The 26,283-nt window shown below is 44.3% G+C and overlaps 1 protein-coding gene across 13 annotated transcripts in view; it reads right to left on the bottom strand.

Moving 5' to 3' along the window:
* The window catches only part of map2k5 (mitogen-activated protein kinase kinase 5), a 338,825-nt gene that overhangs the window by 158,635 nt on the left and 153,907 nt on the right, over nt 1-26,283 (bottom strand). For all 13 annotated transcript variants that reach the window (XM_038814887.1, XM_038814881.1, XM_038814883.1 and 10 more), the window contains 3 exons: nt 19,307-19,375; nt 19,122-19,203; nt 12,575-12,636 (listed from right to left, as the gene is read on the bottom strand). In XM_038814887.1, the coding sequence (XP_038670815.1) occupies nt 12,575-12,636; nt 19,122-19,203; nt 19,307-19,375 (213 nt within the window). The remainder of the gene's footprint in view (nt 1-12,574; nt 12,637-19,121; nt 19,204-19,306; nt 19,376-26,283) is intronic.

The following is a 26,283-nucleotide window of genomic DNA, read 5'->3' as shown; positions in this document are numbered from 1 at the left end:
CTTCGCAACCAAAAAGGTTAGGAGGGGTTATTGGGTTACGGGGATAGGGTGGAAGTGAGGGCTTAAGTGGGTCGCTGCAGCTCGATGGGCCGAATGGCCTCTTTCTGCACTGCATGTTCTATAGTCTATGTTCTAGAGTACCCAATTCATTTTTTCCAATTAAGGGACAATTTAGCGTCGCCAATCCAGCTAACCTGCACATCTTTTGGGTTGTGGGGGCGAGATCCATGCAGACACGGGGAGAATGTGCAAACTCCACATGGACAGTAACCCAGGGCTGGGACCGAACCTGGGACCTCGGTGCCATGAGACAGCTGTGCTAACCACTGTGACACGGTGCTGCCCTACCTCTAACATTTATAACTGAGAAATCATTCTCCAATTTCAAAGAACAAAACAAATTACAGCAAAGGAATCAGCCCCCCAAGCCTGCGCCGACCATGCTGCCCGCCTGAAATAAACCCCCTACCCCTCCAGGGACCATATCCCTCTATTCCCATCCTATTCATGCATTTGTCAAGATGCCCCTTAAAAGTCACTATCGTATCTGCTTCCACTACTTCCTCCGTGATGTGGAGATGCCGGCGCTGGACTGCGGTGAGCACAGTAAGAAGTCTTACAACACCACTGCTCCTTCCTCAGGTGAATGAAGAGGTATGTTCCAGAAACATATATATCGACAAATTCAAAGATGCCAGACAATGCTTAGAATGCGAGCATTAGCAGGTAATTTAAGTCTTTACAGATCCAGAAATAGGGGTAACCCCAGGTTAAAGAGGTGTGAATTGTCTCAAGCCAGGACAGTTGGTAGGATTTTGCAAGCCCAGTCCAGATGGTGGGGGATGAATGTAATGCGACATGAATCCCAGGTCCCAGTTGAGGCCGTACTCATGTTTGCGGAACTTGGCTATATAAGACTTAATTACCTGCTAATGCTCGCATTCTAAGCATTGTCTGGCATCCTGAGGAAGGAGCTGTGCTCCGAAAGCTAGTACTGTATTTGAAACAAACCTGTTGGACTTTAACCTGGTGTTGTCAGACTTCTTACTGTACTACCTCCTCCGGCAGCGAGTTCCAGGCACTCACTACCCTCTGTGTAAAAAAACTTGCCTCGTACATCTCCTTTAAACCTTGCCCCTCGCACCTTAAGCCCTGGTAATTGACTCTTTCACCCTGGGAAAAAGCTTCTGACTATCCACTCTGTCTATGCCCCTCATAATCTTGTAGACGTCTATCAGGTCGCCCCGAACGTCCGATATTCCAGTGAGAACAAACCAAGTTTATCCAACCTCTCCGCATAGCTAATTCCCTCCATACCAGTCAACATCCAGGTAAATCTTTTCTGTTCCCTCTCCAAAGCCTCCACATCCTTCTGGTAGTGTGGCGACTACTAGCAATCTCAATATAAATCTCAAAGAGAAATTTATATTATTAAAACATACCTGTTAATACAATTGACACCAAAAGGACAAATAACTCAAAATAACTGAAAATGGTCAGTAGAAATTCTCTTGTCCTCTTAGAAGTCACAAACCTTTCGTTCGTACACAATTTGTTTGTGCACCTTTAATTCAAAAATTGTGCTGCTTACATATTTCACAAACCTTGTTTTCATTGACTATTTCAAAGTCAATGATGGTTAAAAGATCAATTCTGGTTTGCAGCAGAGGTTCTCAACTGGGACCCATGACAAGGTTTCAAGAAGGTCAACTACTGGCCCAAGTTTCTTCCAATCCCATTAATTTTGCCCCAGGTTTGGTTCAGACCATACTTCTAATGGCTAATCACCATGTGATCTCACACCTTTCTCTCATGGGCCAGCAACGCATTTACAAGGTTCGATATTAAAATTAAAGTGTCCAAAATATTTTAAATAGATTTTACACTGTTTAGATTCAGTCACAACATGTTATTTATGGATGCGAGCTGTTTGATTCATTAGCACTCTCTCTAACTTTTCTCCCTGCACCCCTTGCTTTTGGATAGTTTGAGTTGTCCATTGTGCTTGAATTACTGTCTTGTGCATGTGGGGGATAATCATTTTCATTGTAGAGGCAACTCTGGCTACTGGGACCAGTGAGGGTCTGGGTGTGAATAAAAACTCATCTCTTCAGCAGCACTGCAATTTTGATCTCATTTACTAAGACTTATTTAAAATAATTATTATATATGCTTAATTATATACTTTAAAAAAATAAATATTCTCCTTTTTCACATTTACACCCAACAATAATCAGTAACGAATGTAATGTCAATCCCGACATCGATAACAATGAAACCATCCCCCCACCAAACCCCAGACGTTGGCCAGCATATTAACATAAACAAATGACAAAAATAAATCAGGAATCACCCATAGTCACCATTAACACATACAGTCCCCCCTCCCCCCAACCCTCCCAGCCCCCCACCCCACTAATGTTCGATGTGATCCAATTCTTGAAAGTGCATAATGATCTCCACCCTAACAGGATCCGCCTTCGGGCGATCAACGAGGCAAAGGCTACAACACCTGCCTCGGCGCCCGTTTCCAACCCCGGCTGGTCCAACACTCCGAATATGGCCTCCCGAGGGCCCGGGTCCAGTTTCACGTGCACCACTTTAGAGATTGCCCTAAACACCTCCTTCTAGTAATCCTCCAGCTTTGGACAGGACCAAAACATATGAATGCGATTTGCGGGGCCTCCCTTACAACGTTCACACACATCTTCTACCCCCTCAAAGAGCTGGCTCATTCTCACACTTGTAAGGTGCGCTCTATACACCACCTTCAGCTGTATCAGCCCCCACTTCGCACACGAGGTGGAGGCGTTCACCCTCCGGAGCACCTTACACCAGAACCCCTCCTCCATACCCTCTCCCAACTCTTCCTCCCACTTTGCCTTGATCCCTTCTAGTGGCGCTTTCTCCTCGTCCAAAATAGCCCCGTAAACCGCCGATACTACCCCCTTCTCCAGCCTCCCTGTCGTCAGCATCTCCTCCAGCGATGTGGAAGCCGGCTCGACTGGGAAACTCTGTATCGCCTTTCTGGAAAAGTCTCGAACCTGAATGTATCTAAATATTTCCCCCTGCTGCAGCCCATACTTCGCTCCGAGCTCCTTCAATCCCACAAAACGAGCCCCAAGAAATAAATCTTTAGGTGTTCTAATTTCTTTCTTCTCCCATCTCCGAAAATTTCCATCCCATTTCCCTGGCTCAAATCTATGGTTCCCCTGAATCGGCATTTCCCTTGACCATGCTCCCAACCTGAAGTGCTGGCGAAACTGCCTCCAAATTCTCAACGAAGCAATTATTACCGGACTCCCTGAGTATCTCCTCGGGGCCATTGGGAGTTAAGTGTATACTTTTAATGCAATTTTACACATAAGAAATGCTTGTGTTATGTTGCAGGGGTCTATGAATTTTTTATATTATGGGAGAGGGAGGGAATGCCTCAGAAGCCAAAATGATTGAGAATCCCAGATCTATAAACAGACACAGGGATGAAGGGGAGTGCGTAGAATAACATAAACAGTTTTGACTTCTAATGTAGCAGTGGTTAGCACTGTTGCTTCCTAGCGCCTGGGTCCCAGGTCCGACTCCCGGCTTGGGTCACTGTCCGTGCGGAGTCAGGATGTTCTCCCTGTATTTGCGAGGGTTTCCTCCGGGTGCTCTGGTTTCCTCCCACAAGTCCCGAAAGATGTGCTTGTTAGGTGAATTGGACATTTTGAATTCTCCCTGTGTTCCCGAACAGGCGCCGGAGTGTTGTGACTAGATTTTCACAGTAACTTCATTGCAATGTTAATTATAAGCCTACTTGTGACACTAATAAAGATTACTATAACAGCTCTTTTGCATAAACCTTATGCTTCACAGCTCTCTAGCATAAACACGCAGTGAGAACTGCAAAACTGTACAAAGTTGCAGTTTTGTCATAAAAGATGATGAAAATAAGAGCAGAATATTAAAAGAACAAAAATATTAATCCAAAAATACTTAATTGTGTCTATCATAGAATCGTGGAATGATTACAGCACATGCTGGCTCTCTGAGAGAGCGATTAATCTCAGCCCACTCACACCTCTTTTCCCCATGGCCCCGCCAATTTCTTCTGTTCAATTCTCCTTTGAAAGCCATGATTGAATCAGCCTCCAACACACACACACGGACAGTGCATTCCAGATTCTCTTCTTTTTTGCCAATCACCGTGCAAGTGTCCTCTGGTTCTCCGAACAGGAACAGTTTCTGTCCATCATCTCTGTCCAGGTCCCTCATGATTTTGGATACCTCAGTCAAATCTAAGTATTGAGTGGGACTTGATGCTGAGTTAGAATTTTTTGATCAATTGTGAGAAAAACACAAGGTGAATTGATGCTGGAACTTTTGTTTGCCCACTCCATAATCAACACGTGTATTTAAATACTCCCATTTTGGCGGTGCAAATATAAAATCTCACAAAATTGTACAATTACTGTATAACAAGCAAATCATGACCAATTTACTGATAAAAGCCAATATTCAAAGGGAAGCTCCATCGCCCTGGGCAGTTTCCAAAGATAATTACAGGACTTTGTGAAAATGAAGGTCTGTGAATTAGAATGAACTGAAACTAATAGCTGTCGATGTTTGATCACTTGGATTTAAATTAATTGTCACTACAAGGGATAATGAATGTCAGTATAAGACCGCCAATGTGGAAGAAATGCAACCTATAATTAAGTGCTTCAAATTGCAGAATTTTCCCCCAACGAATGAATGATCAAATCTTTTCTTGTTAAAAATCCAGCAAAAGAAATTGCTAAATCAAATAACAGCCATCAACGGGGTACCAAAAATTTGCAGATTTCATTTTTCTAACCCAATTAGTTTTGAAAAACATATTTTTACTTCTGCACGATCAAAAATGTCTTACAAATGTGTATTTTGTCTACATATTTACAGTACCAATTTTTTTTCTTCCAAATCTTTGGGTTCTGGGGTGAGACCCAAGCAGACACAGGGAGAACGTGTAAACTCCACATGCACAGTGACCCGAGATTGGGAGCGAACCTGGGTCCTCGGTGTCGTGAGGCAGCAGCGCTAACCATTGCGCCACCGGGTGGCCCCGTCTTTTTAGGTATACTGCATATTTTCAAAATGTAGAAAGCATACATGGAAGTCCTCCTCTAATGGAGCGCTAGTTTCATTGAAAGATTTTTGCTCACGATTTTTTAAAGACCCATATAATTATCTTCTAATTTAAGACCTTTTGTCCCTGAGCAAGACTTTGGTGGTCTTGTCTAGAGGTCACTGATACAACTATTAGTCTGTGATACTCATATATTTATTTTTCGAATGTAGTGTCCTTTTTCAACAGCCTACCCAACTGGGCTTTAGATATTCTCCTTAGTGGCAAATGCAATCAACCAACAATCAAAGGTGAGACTGAGAAGCAAGATGAGGTGTAAGAAGATACTGCAATATCATTTCCATAGAGGGAAATGAAAAAAACCTGAATCCAGGATTATTCCAACCACATTTCTTCAAGATAATGATAATTCGAGGAAGAGAGCAGAATATTGACAAAAAAATTGTAATCAAGGTATTATTTGTTACCAAGCCATTTCAATTCTTGATATTATTTTTTCAAATGTAAGAAATTTATAGTGCCCTATTCTTTTTTTCCAATAAAGGGGCAATTTAGCGTGGCCAATCCATCACCCTGCACATCTTTGGGTTGTGGGGGTGAGACCCACGCAACCAAGGAGTGATTGTGCAAACTCCACACGGACAGTGACCCGGGGCTGGGATCAAACATGGGTCCTCGGCGTCATGAGGCAGCAGCGCTAACCACTGTGCCACCGTGCTGCCCCTTAGATTCTCAATGGCATCTCCTTATTGCTTTTATCACAAATAGGCTACCAAAAATTCAGATGTAACTTTTGCCAATCTACTGTGATTTTCAGCTGTGCCAGAAATGATATCTTCCTAAAGCAGAGGTCTGATGGTGGATCAGATTTTATATCGGCTGCGATTAACAAAGTGCCTCAAAATACAATGCACATCAGTTATGCTGCTGTGACTCCTCAAAGGTCCTAATTTAAATGACTAATTATTGGCAGGACCTTGTAATACGACAAGCACGCATAGATTCTTAACTTTTTTCAGGAACAAGCATACGGCAAAGGCTATTGCCCCTGACCAGATCCCAACAGCAGCACTCAGGACTTGTGCTTCAGAATGAGCCACACAGCTAGCCACACTGTTCCAGTGTAGCTACAACTGACATCTACCCGACAATGTAGAAAATTGCCCAGGTATGTCCTGTCCACAAAAAAAAACAGGACAAATCTAGCCCAACTGAATAGATTCCATCAGTACTCATGATCAACAAAGTGGTGGAAGGTGTCACTGACAGTGCTATCAAGTGTCTCTAACCTGCTCACCGATTCATGGACTGGGCTCCACCAGGGCCACTTGGTTCCAGACCTCATTACAGCCTTGGGTTCAAACACAGACAAAAGAACTGAATTCACAAGGTGAAGCAAGAGTGACTGCCCTTGACATCAAGGCAACATGTAACCCCAGAAAAACTGAAGTCAATGGGAATCGCTCTCCTGCTTGGAATCATACCTAGCACAAAGGAAGATGGTTGTGGAAGGACAATCATCTCGGCCCCAGGACATTGCTGCAGGAGTTCCTTAGGATGGTGTCCAAGGCCCAACCATCTTCAACTGCTTCATCGAAGGCCTGCCTTCCATCATAAGGTCAGAAATGGGGATGTTTGCTAATGATTGCACAATGATTTGCACAAAGTTTCATTCGCTACCCCTCCAATACTGATAGCATCAATACAGCAAGACCTGGAAAGCATCAGGCTCAGGTAGATAAGTGGCGAGTAACATTCACAGAAGTGCCAGGCAATGACCATCTCAAACAAGAGAGAATCTAATGGCATTACCATCGCTGAAACCACCACCACCAACACCCTGGGGGTTTACCATTGACCATAAAATCAACTGGACTAGACATACAAAAATATAGGTATTGTGGCTATGAGGAGGTCAGAGGCTCGGAATATTGTGATGAGTAACTACCTACCAACTCTCCAAAGTCTGTCCACAAACTACAAGGCACACGTCAGGAGTGTGATGGAATACTCTCTACTTGCCTGGATGAGTGCAGCTCCACCAACACTCAAGAAGCTCAAACCACCAGGGACAAAGAAAGCAGCTTTGTCAGTACCCTAACTACCATCTTAAACATTCCCATTAATGGCAGTAGTGTGTACTGTAAACAAGTTGCACTGCAGCCACTCGCTAAGTCTCCTTCAACAGCATCTTCAAACTCGTGACCTCTATCTCATGGAAAGTCAAGGAAGCAGATGCATGGGAACGTGACATCTCTGAAGCTCCTCTGCAAGACTTAAACCATCCTGGCTTGGAGATACATCCTCACTTCCTTCACCATCTTTGGATTAAAAACTTAGAATTGGATGTACTTACGCCAGATGGGCTGCAGCAATTCAAGAAGGTGGCTCACCACAACCTTCTCAAGAACAATTTAGGGTGGGCAATATATGCTGGCCTTGCCAGCACATTTAAATCTCATGAAAGAATTTAAAATATTCATGGCTGTTCACCCACAAGGAAGCAGTACACAAAGTCATATGGTAGGGAAGAAGTTCCAAGACTCAGAGGAAGGGGAGATAATATATTGAAAGACTTGTTTATAGCACATCACAGAATGGTTACGGTGCAGATTACCATTTGGCCCATCGTGCCTGCTCCGGCTCTCCGAACAAGCATCATGACTTAGTGACATTCCTCTGCCTTTTCCACGCACCCCTGCACATTATTTCTATTCAAGTCATAATCTATTGCCCTATTTAATGCCTCGACTGAACCTGTCTCAATCACACTTACAGGTAGTGCATTCCAGTCCTGAACCACTCGTTGTGTGAAAAAGTTCTTTCCCACTTCGCATTTGTTTTTTATGCAAATCACTTTAAATCTGTGCCCTCTCCTTCTTGCTGTTTTTCCCTCTGTCCAGCTCCTCATGATTTTGAACATGTCTATCAAATCTCCTCTTAGTTTTCAACTCTCCAATGAGAACAATCCCAACCTCTCCAATCATAACTGCAGGTTCTCATCCCTGGAACCTTCTATAAACGTCTTCTGCACTCTCGGCAATGCATTCTCAGCCCCCAGCTGAGGTCTAACTGGTGGCTTGTATAAGTTCAGCATAACCTCCTTGCTCTTGTACTCTATGCTGCTATTATTAAAGCCCAGAATACTATATGCTTTATTAATTGCTCTCTCCACCTTTCCTGTCACCTTCAATGATCTATGCACATATGCGCCCAGCTCCCTTTGCTCCTGCACCCCTTTTAGAATTTCATCCCTTATTTTATATTGCCTCTCCATGTTCTTCCGACCAAAATGCATCATCTCACACTTCCCTGCATTGGACTTCATCTGCCACCTATCTGCCCACTCTACCAACTTGTCTGTGTCCTTTTGAAGTTCCACACTGTCCTGGTTACAGTTTACAATACTTCTAAGTTTTGTCTCCTGCACACCAAGATGTAGATCATTAATATATTTCAGGAAAAGCAAGGGTCCCAATACAGACTGCTGGGGAACACTACTTCAAAGCTTCCTCCAGCCTGAAAAATATCCATTGATCATTACTTTCTACTTCTTACTTTTCAGCGAATTTTGCATCCATGTTGCTGCTGTGCCTTTTATTCCATGGCCTTTCTCGCAAGTCTGTTCTGTGGCACTCTATCAAATGCCTTCTTAAAGTCCAAGTTAGCCACATCAACCGCATTACCCTCATCAACTCTTTCAGTTACCTCCTCAAAACACCAGCAAGTTAGTTAAACATGATTTTCCCTTTACAAATCCTCTTTCTAATCAACCCGCATTTTTCCATGTGACTACTAACTCTATCCCGAATAATTGTTTCTAGAAGTTTGCCCACCACGAATGTTAAACTGACTGGCTTGTAATTGCTGGGGCTATCCTTCTAACATACAGGGCAGCATGGTAGCATGGTGGTTAGCATAAATGCTTCACAGCTCCAGGGTCCCAGGTTTGATTCCCGGCTGGGTCACTGTCTGTGCGGAGTCTGCACGTCCTCCCCGTGTGTGCGTGGGTTTCCTCCGGGTGCTCCGGTTTCCTCCCACAGTCCAAAGATGTGCGGGTTAGGTGGATTGGCCATGCTAAATTGCCCGTAGTGTCCTAAAAAGTAAGGTTAAGGGGGGGGTTGTTGGGTTACGGGTATAGGGTGGATACGTGGGTTTGAGTAGGGTGATCATGGCTCGGCACAACATCGAGGGCCGAAGGGCCTGTTCTGAGCTGTACTGTTCTATGTTCTACTTCCTGTAAATGTCACACTTAATTCCTGTTATATTTTAGCCATCACACTTTAGCAAATACCATGGGTTTTCTGGATATATATATATCATACTAGCAGATCGCCAAATGGTTTTCATGGTAAGTTGGAAGATTTGCTATTCTGGAGCAATGGGGTGTTCTAAACAAAGATCAAGAAAACATTACAGAATGTAACACATGACATGTACATGTTCTGTACACGAGGCCCTCAATACATCACCTGTATGTCTTCTGTGGCCTTGCTCAGTTGTAGGAAATGGTACTTTTTTAAAGCTCTGGATGTTGCAACAGATTAAATGGCAAATGGACTTCGATGACTTATAACACCTCAGAGGACAGCATTACAAATGGGAATGCACCCTTTAAAATATAATAGAAGCAGACATTGATGCTACACTTTAGGCATTCCTAATATTATAAAAGAATTTGTGCGTTGTGCAAACAGGAAATAAACATCTCAAGATTTTTATATCATAGAATTATGGAAAGATAAGTACAGGCCATTCGTGCCTGGCTCTTTGAAAGAACTATCTATTAGTCCCACCACCCTGTTCTTTCCACTATCTTCCCAATCAATACTAATTTAATTTCCTTTTAAAAGTTGCGACAGGATCTACTTCCACAACCCTTTTGGTAGTGCACTCCCAAAGATGAAATACTGTGACATATTTCTTTCTCACGGCATCCCTGGTTCTTTACTCGATTACCTTAAATCTGTGCCCTCTGGTACAGACACTCTTGCCTTACAGATCATTCTGGAAACATTTTCTTTATCTACTCCAACTCCTTGTGATTTTGAGCACCACCATTAAATTGCCCCTTCACCTTCTTTGATCCCAGGAGAACAATTCCAGCTTCTGCCGCCTCCCACCAGGACTGAGTTCTGCTATCAGATAACTGGAGCCATTCTACAAAATGTCCTCTGCACCCTCTCCAAGGCATTGACACCCTTCCAAAAGGGCGGTGCCCTGAATTGGCCACCATATTCAATAAAAGTTTAACATAACTTCCTTCCTTTTGTACTTCAATCCTCTATTTATAAAGCCAGAAATCCCATATATAGATTAGAAACCGCCTGCATTTATCAAAATATTGATTGAAATACTCCTGGGTTGAAATTAGGTTTTGCAATATTGATAATGAGTACGTTAATGTTCATATTGTTCTTTTGTTGTTTATCTTAACAAAGGCATTAACCTGAAATGGGTTAATATTTTCATTAATAATAGAAGGCAGAGGCATTTAATTATTACATCTTTGTTTCTAATATCTTACATCCTGTTTTAATGCCATTATTTCTCAGCGAGCAGGTTACGTTTATACTGGACTGTAACACTTGTGCAATGCCTGCTCCAGTTAAACATGTCAGGGTAGGATTTTACAGAGTATTTCTTTCTTAGCATTTAAACTATGATTATGCACCTCCAGAATGAAATGAAATGTTATGTTAAATCCATGATACAGTAAAGTACTATCACTTCACAGGAACAAACTTGAGAGGTTAAGTGGCATTTGTGGCTTTCTGCCACATTGCTAGCAGGGACAAGTGTTAGAAGAGAGCATTGGTTGGAGAATCCAGGTTTTAGCATTGCAATCCTATCACCACCATTTGCTCCCTTTGTGTATTCCCACTGGGAACTCTGGATTGCTGAACCAGACGTTATTTTTCTATCCAAATTAAGACCAGAACGAACTTATTCTTAAATAATCCATAATTTGGTCCAAAATAGAAACAGGAAATGTTGGAAAGACTCACGTCTGGCAGCATCTATGGGGAGAGGAAAAAAGTTAACCTTTCGAGTCCATACATCTCTTCTATAGAGCTGAAGAGGGGCAGAAATGTGACAGACTATGTAGTTGGAGAGGGGTTTGCAGAAGGTGGAGGAGACTAGAAGGTCATGGATAGGTGGGAGCTCAGGAGGGATTGACAAAAATGTAATGGACACAAGACAAAGGGAGTGTTCATGGTAGTGTTAAAGACTAAAGAAGGTGCAAATAATAGTTTTGCTTTTACACAGCTTGGCCCAGAGTTTTTTCTTTACCACTTCTGCCAAGTGCCAAATTACAACACAGCTTTTTGAAGTCATATTTGAATGTACAATTTATACACCTGACTTTATGGTATACTAAATGCTATTAACAGCATGAGGATTAAATCTTAACCAGCCCACATGTTTGGACCCCCATGCCCATATTACTGAAGGAGTATTTTCTTAAAATATATGCAATAACACTAATATGGCACATTAGGAAGAGCTGGACAAAAAATAAACTTGCATTTATGCAGTATCTTTTAAGAACAATCTCAAAAGTGCATTGCAGATGGTCAAATGGTTTTGAAGTGTAATCACTCTTCTAATGTGGGAAACGCAGTAGTCAATTTGCAAAAGTGTGTGGTCCCACAAACAGCACAGTGAATGATCAGATAATCTGCTTTGGTGCTGTTGGTTGAGGGACTGAATGCTGGCTGGCACAACAAGGAGACTACTGGTAAGATTAGTTTTTTTTCTTAGCTTTCCCTCCACACCTCATCTGTCCTCTGGCTTATCGGAAAGCTCTTTGTGAATGTTGCTCCACAGTTGGCCTGAACAGATTTTACCGAGTAATCGAGGGTAACTAGGTCTCTAATTGTGTTTTCCATTTGCTCAGCACCTGTAACCAGTTGGATGATTGGGAACGCGCAAAGTGGCAAATCATAAAGACAAACATACATCCTAATGTTCTGCAATATAGAACCCTAGTGTATTTCACCTCGTCGGCCAACTAATGGAAGATTATACTATTTATTTCTGCTCTGATGATCAGGCATACTTACACCTGCTGTTATGCTTCTTTCAGCAAATGAAGAGTTCAGATCTAGTCATAAAGGGTTTTAAAAACAAACTCTATTAGGATGTCCCCAACCAGCCCAAAAATTATAGAAGTGTTACATCTAATTACTTTTACAAGACCTACCTGTAATCTTTAGCCAGCTAACCGTATCTACAATTCCAAACATCCCTTAGGCAGTGATAATATGCAAATTGCAATTTGTGTCTGTCACCTAAGATTCTTCAGTGTGTTTTATAGATAATATATAAAAATATATACAAATTAGCTTAATGATTTTTGGTGTTATGATTTTTTTCTGCATTTATTCTACGCAAAATGGAATTAATGAGTATCTTCCCAAATATGACATTGAGATACAATTTTTAAAAAATATTTAAACTTACTGCAACAGAGATCCTGCCTAGTACGTGCTCAGGGATTTTTCTATATACATCCAAAGAACCTCCTAAAGGAAATTATAATAGAAGAGAAAAACATGAATATATATTAAATGATGATTATTATAATCATTAACTATAAGCTCTAAAATAAATTACCTTTGTGCTCTTATGACTGGATATACCGGAAGACCCTATCTGGTTCAAGGTCAAGTACAATATCCAATTACTTAAGGCACTTTTACTAATTAAAAGAAAACACGACAAACGCAGGGTTAAAGAGAATACAGGTCATTAGGGTTTAAACTCCAAACTATAACAAAAAAATTTACGTTCAAGAAAGGGAACAGAAGTTTGTGAACTATTTGTTTATTTATTTATATTTTGAAGCTGAAATGAAAAAAATAGGTTATTTCTTTTTTATCCTTTGAATAAAGGCATACTCAATGTACCGTGGAAGTGCTGCCAATCAACTTCGTATAAATGGATAACATGAAAAATTGCACCATTGACATTATGTTTGACCAGATAGGACTCTTTCATCAATGAAGGAATAAACAAGAGGTAAGTAACCCTCTGACTTACTTGAGTGGTGGCAAAATCTGTCCAGACGTGGTAGATACCACAGCTCAAACAAACACTGATTTAATAGTTAATGGCTCCTGTAGAATGGGTTTCATTGTGAGATAATCATAATAGCATTTTTGTTTCTGAGACATACAGCCCCGGAAGATTTATATTTTGTTACTAGGTCTTCCCAATGCCACTGGCTTCTCTGGCGCCAATAAAAGTGCTATTCTTGGAAAGGAACATCGGAGCCAGAGTAGACTATTCAGCCTATCAAGCCTGCTCTGCTGTTCCAGATGGCTGACTGGACAATTCAATGCCTTTTACCCACACTATCCCTGTAACCCTTTACATTATTGCTCATCAGAAATCTATCAACCTCTATCTTAAACATACTTAATAACTAAGCTTCCACGGTCCTCTCAGAAAGAGAATTCCAAAGATTTTCAAACCTCCGCATCACAAAATTTCTCCTCATCTTGGTCCTAAGTGGCTTTCCCTATTTTAAAATTGTGCCGCCTGGTTCCAGACTCCTCAATCAAGGGAAACATCTCAGCCGCATCTACTTTGCCTATTCCTTTAAGTATTTTGTAGGTTTTTTAGATTTCAATTAGATCGCCTCTCATTCTTTGAAACGCTGGAGTGTACAGGCCCAATTTGCCCAATCTCTCTTCATAAGACAGTCCAGCCATTTTCGGAACAAGTCTGGTGAACCTTTGATGCACTCCTTCTATGGCAATAATATTCTTTCTCGGGTAAGGGGACCAAAACTGCACACTGTACTCCAGGTGCTGTCTAACCACCCTTCTATACAATTGAAGCAAGACCTCACTACTCCTGCATTCAATACTCTTGTGACAAAGCTAACATTCCATTAGCCTTCCTAACAGCTTGCTACATCTGCATGTTAGCCTTTAGTGACTCATGAACAATGACCTAGGTCCCTTTGTACATCTACACAATTTCTCACCATTTAGGAAATACTCTGCACATCTATTCCTTCTACCAAAAGAGGATTATCTCACATTTTTCCATGTTATATTCCATCTGCCAGGTTCTTACCCACTCACTTAAGTCTGTTCAAATCCTCATTTAGCCACTTTATAACTTCCTCACAACATACATTCCCACCGAGCTTCGTATCATCTGCGAACATGGAAATATTATGTTTGGTCCCCAAATCCAAATCATTGATATATATTGTGAAACGCTGGGGCCTAAGTACTGATCCTTGCGGTACCCCACTAGCCACAGCTTGCCAATGCAAGAATGACCTGTTTACTCCTATTGTGTTTTCTGCCTGTTAGCCAATCCTTAGTCAATGCCAGGTTATGGCCTTCTATCCCATATGCTTTTATTTTGCGGATCAACCTTCTGTGGGGTCTTTGTCAGAAGCATTCTGAAAATCCAAATGTACTGCGTCCATTGACTGTCCTTTATCAATTTTGTTAGTAAGATCTTCAAAAAACTCCAACAAGTTTGCCAAACATGATTTCCCATTTGTAAATGCATGTTGACTATGCAGATCTTGATTGTCCAAGTATCACATCCTTTATAATAAATTCTAGCATTTTCCCTGCTAATGGTGTATGGCTAATAGGTCTGTAAGTTCCCTGTTTTCTCTCTCCCTACATTCTTAAATAGCGAGGTGACATTTTCTACCTTCCAATTTTCAGGAACCATTCCAGAATGTGTAGAATTTTGGAAGATGATCACCGATGCATCCCCTATCTCCATAGCAACTCGTTCAACACTGGGATGCAAAATATCAAGTTCTGGGGACTAATCAATTTCTATATCCATTAATGTTTCCAATACAACCTTCTTACTTGTACTAATTTCCTTCAACTTCTCATTTCTCATTCTCCCTATTTGGATCTCTATATCTGGGAGATTTCCTGCATCTTCCAAAGTGAAAGAAGACAGAAATTATTTAGCTTCTCTGCCATTTTTCTATTTCCCATTATTAATTTTCTTGACTCTGGCTGTAATGGAACCACATTTGTCTTTGCCAAATGTGGCTTCCTTTTTACATACCTATAGAAGCTTTTACAGTCATTTTTTACTCAATTGCATTCATTTCCTATTCGCCTTTTCTTTATCAGTTTCTTGGCCTGCCTTTGCTGTATTCTAAAACCCCCCCAATCCTCAAGTTTATGATCCATTCTGGCAACTTTATAAGCCTTTTCTTTTAACCTTACATAATCCTTACCTTTGTCAGCCACGGTTAACTGTTTTTTTTTTGGGTCTTTGCACCTTGAGGGAATGTATTGGCGCTCTAAGCTATGCAATAGTTCTTTGAAGACTATCCATTGCTTATGCACAGTCATATCTTTTTAAGGCATTTCCCAATCCACCTCAGCGAACTCGTCCCTCATTCCTTCATAATTGACTTTGTTCAACTTTAACAGTCTGGATTTTGATATAGTCAAGAGGTGGCTGGATATAGCACTTGGGGAGAATGGGATCAAAGGATACATGGAGAAAGCAGGATTAGGCTATTGAGTTGGATGATCAGCCATGATCGTGATGAATGGCGGAGCAGGCTTGAAGGGCCAAAAGGCCTCCTCCTGCTCCTATCTGCTATGTATCTATGTATTCAGAATTCATTTCTTCACTTTTACAACAAGATTATTCATTGGAGCTTTTTCATCACATAATACTAGATCTAGGTCAGCTTATCCTCCAGTTGATTCCTCAACTTACTACTCTAGAAACCCATCCCGAATACACTTCAGAAATCCGTCTTCCACAGAATTAGTGCTCACTTTGTTTAACCAATACATATGCAGATTGACTTTACCCATGACTACTGTATTGCCCATGCTTCTCTCAGATCTTAATACCATGCTTCACATTACCATGACTATTAAATGGCCTATAAACAACTCCAATGAATGCCACCACCAATCACATCTTCCCCTCACTCCCCCGGCAGCATTCTGCAGGGCCCTTCATGACGGGACACCATGGTCCACTCCTCCGTTTCCCTCGACATGTCGCCCTCTTCCCACAGCACCACCCCATGCAATCGCAGAAGGTGTAACACCTGCCCCTTTACCTCCTCCCTGTTCACTGTCCAAAGGCCTAAAAACACTTCTTCAGGTGAAGCAGCGCTTCACGTGCACCTCCTTCAATCTGGTCTATTGCTTTCGCTGCTCCCAATGCGCTCTACTCTATATGAAATTAAATGAAAATGAAATGAAAATCGCTTATTGTCACAAGTAGGCTTCAATGAAGTTACTGTGAAAAGCCCCTAGTCGCCACATTCTGGCGCCTGTTCGGGGAGGCTGGTACGGGAATTGAACCATGCTGCTGGCCTGCCTTGGTCTGCTTTGAAAGCCAGCGATTTAGCCCAGTGTGCTAAACCAGCCCCTATATTGGAGAGACTAAATGCAGACTGGGTGACTGCTTTGCAGAACACCTTTGGTTCATCTGCAAGCAGGACCCAGAACTTTCTGTCGCTGCAATGTCAACTCAACAACCTGCTCTCATGTTCACATGTCCGTCCTTGGCCTGCTGCAACGTTCCAGTGAAGCCCGGAGCAAACTGGAAGAACCGCACCTCATCTTCCGATTAGGCACATTACAGCCTTCTGGACTGAAGTTCAACACATTCACACTGTGAACTCTCTCCTCCACCTTAACCCCATTTTTATTTCTATCAATTCACCCAAGTACGCTTCCATGACAGCCAGGCAGTGCTCCTGCCAGCTTGGCTGTGTCATCCAGACACCTTGGCAGTGACAGGGTGGCAGTACCAAGGTGCCAGCTGGGCAGTACCCAGGTCCCTGGGGGAGGGCCAGGGGGCCACCCTGCACTTACACTGACCACCCTATATTTACACTGACCACCCAGGCATCTCCGATGGCCCGGGACCCGCCCGGGACCCCCCCCCCCCAGTGCCGTTCCGCCTGGTACACATTTGTGTGGACCAGCACTGATCGGTGCCTGCCTGCAGCCTCCCAGCAGAGGCCGAAGAATCGAGGGAGGCCGGTGGATCCCGGACCGTTAGGTCGTAATGACCCACTCCCGCGAGCATCATTCGGTCCCACCCGTTTGGGGTGGAGTTCAGACTCCAACACCTCGCAGACTCTGGTGAATCTCGCAAGGCGTGGAGCGTGTCAGGAGGCTCGCTGCAGGCCTCTCCTGGGATTCTCTGGCCGTTGTGCTCTCGCTTGAGCCGGAGAATCGTGCCCCAAGTGTCCACAGAACTAGAAGTCTAGGACAAATCATCGTCTGTGGAACCACACACCCAGATTGGATCAGCAGCTGTGGAACCACTTCTCTTTTTAAAATGTTTTTCCAATTAAGGGGCAATTTAACATGGCCAATCAACCTACCCTGCATATCTTTGGGTTGTGGGGATGAGAGCCCCGCACACACGGGAAGAATGTGCAAACACCACATGGACAGTGACCCGGGGACGGCATCGAACCCTGGTCCTCAGCGCCGAGAGGCAGCAGTGCTAACCACTACGCCACCGTGCCGCCTGGAACCACATCCATAACATGGGTTAGTGCGTGTGAATCATACTCTCAGTGTGGATCAGTGTCTGTGGAACCATACTCCACCCCAGATATGATCAATATCTGGGGAACCATATCCTCAGCATGGGGAACGATCTTCCCAAAATGGTAAAAAGCACTGAATACAGAATTCAAAGAAAATATTTTTTTGCATTACATGTACGGTGGTACAGATATACTAATCCAGAGGCCCAGGCTAATGCACTGGGGACACAGGTTCCAATCCCACCAGAGCAGCCAGTAGAATTTAGGGCAGCACGGTAACACAGTGGTTAGCACAGTTGCTTCACAGCTCCAGGGCCCCAGGTTCGATTCCCGGCTTGGGTCACTGTCTGTACGGAGTCTGCACTTTCTCCCTGTGTCTGCGTGGGTTTCCTACGGGTGCTCCAGTTTCCTCCCAAAGATGTGCGGGTTAGGCGGATTGGCCATGCTAAATTGCCCTTAGTGTCCAAAAAGGTTAGGCGGGGTTACTGGGTTAGGGTGGAGGCGTGGGCTTGAGTAGTTTCCAAGGGCTGGTGCAGACTCGATGGGCCAAATGGCCTCCTTCTGCACTGTAAATTCTATGATTCTAATTTAAATTAAATTAATCAAATTCTGGAATTGAAAGCTGGTCTCAATAATGGTGACCATGAAACTATCTTTGATTGTCACAAAAACCCATCTGGTTGTTTAATGTCCATTAGGGAAGGAAATCTACCATCCTTACCCGGTTCAGGACCACAGCAATGTGGTTTACTCTTAACTGCCCTCTGAAATGGCCTAACAAGCCTCTCAGTTCAAGGCAATTAGGAATGCCCCCGTCCCATGAAAGAATAAATAAAATAAAAATATACACAAAATGGAAGAAGCCAAATCATTTCACTTGTTAACCCGTTTTTTATTTGGTATGACAATATGTGGACGTATACTGATCATTTATTAACATAATTCAGCACTCCATGGCATCCAATAGTTCTCTTTTTTTGCCTTGTATACTGAGCACAGAAATTCATACAGCCCTAACCAACTTGTCTGCTTGAAATCCACTGCAAATACATTACATTCTATCAAGGTGCCAACAAATCCTCTAAGCTATACTCCAAATTGAAATGTTGCCTATTTGCCATCTAAATCAGGTTTCAGCTAATAGTTCAAGTGCCGTCAAATCTAGCTATATTCACTGATAAGCTGCAGGGCTACTGTGGATTTAAGTGTAACAAGTTACTGCTGATAAAGCGAAATTTCTTTTTTGCCGTATGTCTCAATACAGACTCTGGGGTTAGATTTTTTTCATCTCCACAAAGCATTCTTAACTGCCAAGAATACTTTTATTCCAGTTTTGATTTACATACTAGCAGAAAGGAACAGATCATGGAAGTAGCCAGATTTGTGGATGACCAGCATATTGGCAAAAAAAAACCAACAGTTCAATTTAGTTCTTTGCAAAGATTTTAAGTATAAAATAACCGACAAACTCACCATCCATGAATTCTGTACATATTGATATCCTGTTTTCCACAAAAAATGCGCCATAAAATCCTATTATATACGATGAATCACACTATGTTTTTGAAAAACAAAAGCAAAGAAGCTTTAAGAAAGAGTCTCACAATTTAAACAAGTCAAACAAAGCTAAAATTAGCAGTCGAATGCGAGAAAATTACCTTGTATAGAATTTCTAGCTCTGACATAATTTGTTTTTGAAGTTCGACTGTAATGTCCAAGAGAATAACCTGCAATAAAATAAAACAAAATGTCACCGTATGCTAATTCACGAACTATTGCAATGTTATACTTTAAATGACAGGCTGCAGCCATTGTCAGCCATCAACAGTGGATTATTTCTTGATAAATTAGAAGCTGTGAATTATTTTTCTTACTGAGAAACCACAGTGAGAATCTAAGGCCAATCTTGCAGGATACCATGGAGGTTGAAATAATAGAAGAGGTGAAGCAACTCAAGAAGCAATGGTTAAGAATCACCAAGGCTGGGTGGCACGGTGGCGCAGTGGTTAGCACTGCTGCCCCATGGCGCTGAGGACCAGAGTTCAATCCTGGGGCTGGTTTAGCACACTGGGCTAAATTGCTGGCTTTTAAAGCAGACCAAGGCAGGCCAGCAGCACGGTTCAATTCCCGTACCAGCCTCCCCGAACAGGCGCCAGAATAAGAACATAAGAACTAGGAGCAGGAGTAGGCCATCTGGCCCCTCGAGCCTGCTCCGCCATTCAATGAGGTCATGGCTGATCTTTTGTGGACTCAGCTCCACTTTCCGGCCCGAACACCATAACCCTTAATCCCTTTATTCTTCAAAAAACAATCTATCTTTATCTTAAAAACATTTAATGAAAGAGCCTCAACTGCTTCACTGGGCAAGGAATTCCATAGATTCACAACCCTTTGGGTGAAGAAGTTCCTCCTAAACTCAGTCCTCAATCTACTTCCCCTTATTTTGAGGCTATGTCCCCTAGTTCTGCTTTCACCCGTCAGTGGAAACAACCTGCCCGCATCTATCCTATCTATTCCCTTCATCATTTTAAATGTGGCGACTAGGAGCTTTTCACAGTAACTTCATTGAAGCCTACTCGTGACAATAAGCGATTTTCATTTCATTTCATTTCAGGTCACTGTCCACGTGGAGTTTGCACATTCTCCTCGTGCCTGCGTGGGTCTCACCCCCACAACCCAAAGATGTGCAGGGTAGATGGATTGTCCATGCTAAATTGCCCCTTAATTAAAAAAAAAAATTGGGCACTCTAAATTTTTTTTTTTTTAAATCACCAAAGTTGGGTTTTAAAAAGCTACGGAAGGGAAGGAATTCTAAAGTGTTTCCCCTTCTATATTTCTAATCTACTTCCCTAGTGGTAGTTGGACCCAGTTGCTAATATTCGCACCGCCAGATCAAAAGGTTATGGGTTCAAGCCATGCATCTGTTTACAAAATATAACCTAGGATCATACACCAGTGAAGAACAGATATTTCAATAGTTCACAATAAATTTTGACGTTCCCAAGATACTATTCAAATAGTTCCCCTCGTCAAGATTTTCACTCAACTAATACCTCTAAAAAGAGACAGGCTGGGATGCTGCTGATGCTGAATTCTGCTGTATTTGTCTACACAGTCACTGCAGGCCAGTAAACCTCCAAACTATTAATTTTGTGATAGGTTTCAATGTCCTAAGCAAAGGGAGGTTTTATTAAAAGGTTTATTATTAAGTTACTCAATACTTTCTACTATATTTCTACAGCGGTGGTAGCTTTCTGGCACTTGAACTATGTGGTCACTGTTTAGGTGAGAGCTTAAATAAAAACAACAGCCTATCTGGAAGAAACACTGCTGATACTGAATCAGTCTTGATATTGTGTGCAAGAATCATTGCATCATGACCAGGAGCAGAAACTGAACCCGGTTTCTCTGCTTTCAACTTACTGAGGCCAAGTAATTGCTGCCCCAGCTAAGGTCAGCTAACCATATGAAGCAAATCTGAATTATTTTGATCTGTATGATCTAGTGGATGGCAACCTTGCCCAAAAGACCAATGAGAGGCCGTGGAGTGGCAATCTTGAGGTCCTGGGTAAGAATGATATCACAGTTCTTTGCTTGAAGATGACTTATCAATTATATGAGACACTCTGTCAACGTTTACATTGTTAGCCAATGGGAGACACAACAGGAGAATAAATTCAGATCTGGAATTCAATGCATGTTGAATTAGATGACTGGAATAAACTATTTAATTTTGCTCTTGCAGTTTAGAACCGTGGTCAATCTCCCCAGGGAGGGTTAGGTTAACTAATTGCATCCAGGCATCTATACAACATACAATTTACATACAGACAGAATTGACACAAAAATATTCTTTAAATGTTATATGACAATATTTTACATCATATAAAAATGTTAGAAATATACAATTCAGTTGAATTATCACAACTGAAACAGCATGTGGTAGATCCAGGCAGCAATAGTGCTGCACTTTACACACAGCAATTAAAAAAAATAGATGTTGAAGAAAGCAAGATACAGCCCCATATTTTGCGCTCAGTGGCAAAGTAATGTTGCTTGTCGCAGACCTCGAAGACAGCTGTCCACAAAGAGCGAGCCATCTATGTGGCATCCATTTCACCCTTCCTGTTAGTACTTTGATTCTGGCATCAGCTCAAGGGGATCTCTGATGTTCACCAAACAGGCTAAGTAGTTAATCACATTTACAAATTCTCACAGACAGCAAACCAGGCAGTTTCAAAAAAATTACCGATTATCCTTCAATCTTTACAGGCAATAAAATAAAGATAATATGTGGGGCAGAATTCTCCGCAAGACCCGACGCCATCGTGAAACCTGGAGAGGTTCACAACAGCGTCAGAAGCCTCTCCCGGCCCCCTATTCTCCCCTACCCGGGGGGGATAGGCGGGCCGTACCGCAAAACTCGGCGGCCGGGCCTTGTCCCTGGCTTCAAGGCCCGGCATGCCAAGAATGACGCTGCGGCGGCGCCTAATGATGTCAGCCGCGCATGCGCGGGTTGGACAGCTCAAACCCGCGCATGCACGGTTGCCGTCTTTCCCCTTAGCCACCCCGCAAGACGTGGCGGCTTGATCTTGCGGGGCGGCAGAGGGGAAAGAGTGCGTCCCCTTGAGACGCCGGCCCGACGATCGGTGGGCACCGATCGCGGGCCAGTCCCCTCCAGAGCACGGTCATGGTGCTCGATCCCTGATCCGCCCCCCCTAGGCCCCACACTTACCTGGCGCGCCATGTTCACGACGGCAGCGACCAGGTGTGGTTGCCGCTGTCGTGAACAGGTCGGGAACGGCAAGCCGCTCGGCCCATCCGGGTCGGAGAATCGCGAGCCGCCGTGAAAAACGGCGGCCCGCGTTTCTCCGAGGGCGTGTCGCAAAACCGGACATGCCATTGGGGGGGGGGGGGGGGGGGGGGGGGGGGGGGAGAACAGCGGGAGATGCGGGAGTGGACCTCCCGCTATTCTCCCACCCATCGTGGTTGCGGAGAATCGCGGCCGTGGGGTTAAAATATAATAAATAAGCTTTAAATTTTTTTTTAAATCTATGGAATTATTATCATAATTAACATGACATTGTAGATTTTCAGGGTCAAAGATGTTGTTCAGCTGTAATTTTAAACTCAATACACTGTTAAATGTGCTCCCATCAGTTGGCAGTTCCTTTCTTTCTGGTCTTTCAGAAATCGTTCAACAGGCATACTGTTCCTGGTTGGAAATCCGCAATCATTGCCCCAGTTGCTAACAAGTTGTGGACAGCTGAGCAGAATGATTACCGACCACTTATATCAATAATCATAGATCATAGAATTTACAGTGCAGAAGGAGGCCATTCGGCCCATCGAGTCTGCACCGGCTCTTAGAAAGAGCACCCTCTCCACCAGGAAAGCAGTACACCAACTCCGCCAGGCACGCGGGGCCCTATACGAACACGGAGACAAAGCCAGCCGCCTGTTGGCCCACCAGCTGAGAAAGCAGGCAGCCAGCAGAGAAATTGCGCAAATCAGAGATACCAGAGGCACGTTGGAAACAGAACCAGAGAGGATTAACAAAACCTTCAAGGCCTTCTACCAAGAGCTGTACACCTCAGAGCCCCCAACGGGGAAGGCTGGGATGAACCGGTTTCTTGACGGACTGAACATACCAGTCGTGGGAGAGGGCAGAAAACGGGATCTGGAAGCACCACTAGCACTGGGAGAGATCATGGAGAGCATTAGCTCCATGCAGGCGGGGAAGGCGCCGGGACCGGACGGATTCCCGGCGGACTTCTACAAAAAATTTGCGGCAGCGCTGGCCCCGCACCTGCGGGAGATGTTCACAGACTCGCTAGCTAGGGGCACGTTGCCACCCACGTTAGCACAGGCCTCAATCTCGCTGATACCTAAGAAAGACAAAGACCCAACGGAATGTGGGTCATACAGACCCATATCTCTGCTGAATGCAGACGCCAAAATACTGGCCAAAATCCTAGCCAAAAGGCTAGAAGACTGTGTACCTGAGGTGGTCACAGAGGACCAGACGGGCTTTGTCAAAGGTAGACAGCTGACCGCGAACATCAGGCGCCTGCTGAACGTGATAATGACCCCCTCCGGGGAGAGAACACAAGAGGTGATCGTCTCCCTGGACGCAGAAAAGGCCTTCGACAGAGTCGAGTGGAAATACCTCATAGAGGTACTGGAGCGGTTCGGGCTTGGAACAGGGTTCACCGCTTGGGTAAAGCTCCTGTACAACGCTCCCATGGCGAGTGTACAGACCAACAATACCAACTCCCAATACTTCCAGCTGCACAGGGGCACCAGACAAGGATGCCCACTGTCCCCGCTGCTGTTCGCACTAGCAATTGAACCGCTAGCAATCGCGCTCAGGGCAGCAAAAAATTGGAGGGGGATCCGAAGGGGAGGTAGAGAGCACAGAGTCTCACTCTATGCGGATGATCTGCTCCTCTATATCTCGGACCCACAAAGCAGCATGGACGGAATCATCGCGCTCCTGAAAGAGTTTGGAGCCTTCTCGGGCTACAAACTCAACATGAGCAAAAGTGAGATCTTCCCAGTACACCCGCAGGGAGGGGGGGGGGGGGGGGGGGGGGGGCAGCACTAAAGGGGCTGCCGTTCAAACAAGCCCGACATAAATTCCGCTACCTGGGGATCCAAATAGCCCATGACTGGAAAGGGATCCACAAATGGAACCTCACCAGCCTGACGGAGGAAGTTAAAAAGGACCTGCAAAGATGGAACACACTCCCGCTCTCCCTCGCGGGGAGAGTTCAGACGATCAAAATGAACGTACTGCCCAGGTTCCTCTTCCTGTTTAGATCCATTCCGATCTACATCCCCAAGGCCTTTTTCAAAGCGCTGGACAAACTCATCATGGCGTTCGTATGGGGGGGTAAAAATGCTAGGATCCCAAAGAAGGTCTTACAAAAAACAAAAACCAGGGGAGGGTTAGCCCTCCCGAATCTACAATTCTACCACTGGGCAGCAACAGCCGAGCGAGTAAGGGGATGGATCCAGGAGCCAGAAGCTGAGTGGGTGCGTGCGGAGGAGGCCTCCTGCATGGGAACCTCCCTCCGGGCCCTCGCCACGGCAGCACTCCCATCCCCACCCAAAAAACACTCCAGCAGCCCAGTGGTGACAGCCACCCTCCAATCCTGGAACCAACTGCGGCAGCAACTTGGCCTGACCAAAATGTCGAACAGGGCTCCCATCTGCAACAACCATAGGTTCAAACCAGCACTGACCGACGCCACCTTCAAAAGGTGGAGGCAGGACCGGGGGACACTGACAGTCAGGGACCTATACACGGACGACAGGATCGCAACACTGGACGAACTGACAGAGAAATTTCAGCTAGCTGGGGGGAACGAGCTACGGTACCTGCAGCTCAAAAACTTCCTACGAAAGGAGACAAGGACGTACCCACAACCGCCACGACAGACACTACTGGAAGACCTACTGGACGCAAGTATCCTAGAGAAAGGGAACTGTAGTGACATGTATGACCGACTGGTAGATAGGGACGACACCGTACTGGACGCAACAAGGAGGAAATGGGAGGACGACCTGGGGATGGAGATCGGGTGGGGACTCTGGAGCGAAGCACTGCATAGGGTCAACTCCACCTCCACGTGCGCAAGGCTCAGCCTGACGCAACTAAAAGTGGTACATAGAGCCCACTTAACAAGAACCCGTATGAGTAGGTTCTTCCCGGAGGTGGAAGACAGATGTGAACGGTGCCAAAGAGGCCCGGCCAACCACGCCCACATGTTCTGGTCTTGCCCCAGACTCGTGGAGTACTGGACAGCCTTCTTCGAGGTAATGTCCAAAGTGGTGGGAGTGAGGGTGGAGCCATGCCCGATAGTGGCGGTCTTCGGGGTTTCAGAACAGCCAGATCTATTCCTGGGGAGGAGGGCAGACGCCCTTGCCTTTGCCTCCCTGATCGCCCGCCGTAGAATCCTGTTTGGCTGGCGGTCAGCAGCACCGCCCAGAGCTGCGGACTGGCTGTCCGACCTCTCGGAATCTCTCCAAATGGAGAAAATCAAATTTGCCATCCGAGGGTCGGACGACGGCTTCCACAGAACGTGGGAGCCATTCATGCAACTGTTCCGGGACCTATTTGTGGCCAATGTACAAGAGGAAGAATAGTCGGGGGAAGGTAGCGGGAGGGGGGGGGGCTACAGGTTCGTTACGGGGGTTCGATGGCTAGCTAAGGCCCAAAACCAAACTAAATAAACATGTTGAGGGGGGGGGGGGGGGCGCAGTTACTACTACGAAGATGCTTACCTGTAAATATGTATGTTAATTTTTGCGTGTTTGTTTTTTTTCTTTTTTCTTTCTCCTAACAATTTGTAATTTGTTCAATATAAAATATGAAAACTGAATAAAAACATTTATAAAAAAAAAGAAAGAGCACCCTACCCAAGCCCACACCACCCTATCCCCATAACCCAGTAACCCCACTCAACCAACCAACACTAAGGGCAATTTTGGACACTAAGGGCAATTTGGCATGGCCAATCCACCTAACCTGCACATCTTTGGAATGTGGGAGGAAACCGGAGCACCCGGAGGAAACCCACACACACACGGGGAGAACGTGCAGACTCCGCACAGACAGTGACCCAGCCGG

This window comes from Scyliorhinus canicula, chromosome 12 (genome assembly GCF_902713615.1).
Source record: "Scyliorhinus canicula chromosome 12, sScyCan1.1, whole genome shotgun sequence".
Classification (NCBI taxonomy): domain Eukaryota; kingdom Metazoa; phylum Chordata; class Chondrichthyes; order Carcharhiniformes; family Scyliorhinidae; genus Scyliorhinus; species Scyliorhinus canicula.
This window is presented reverse-complemented; position numbering and strand designations above follow the sequence as displayed.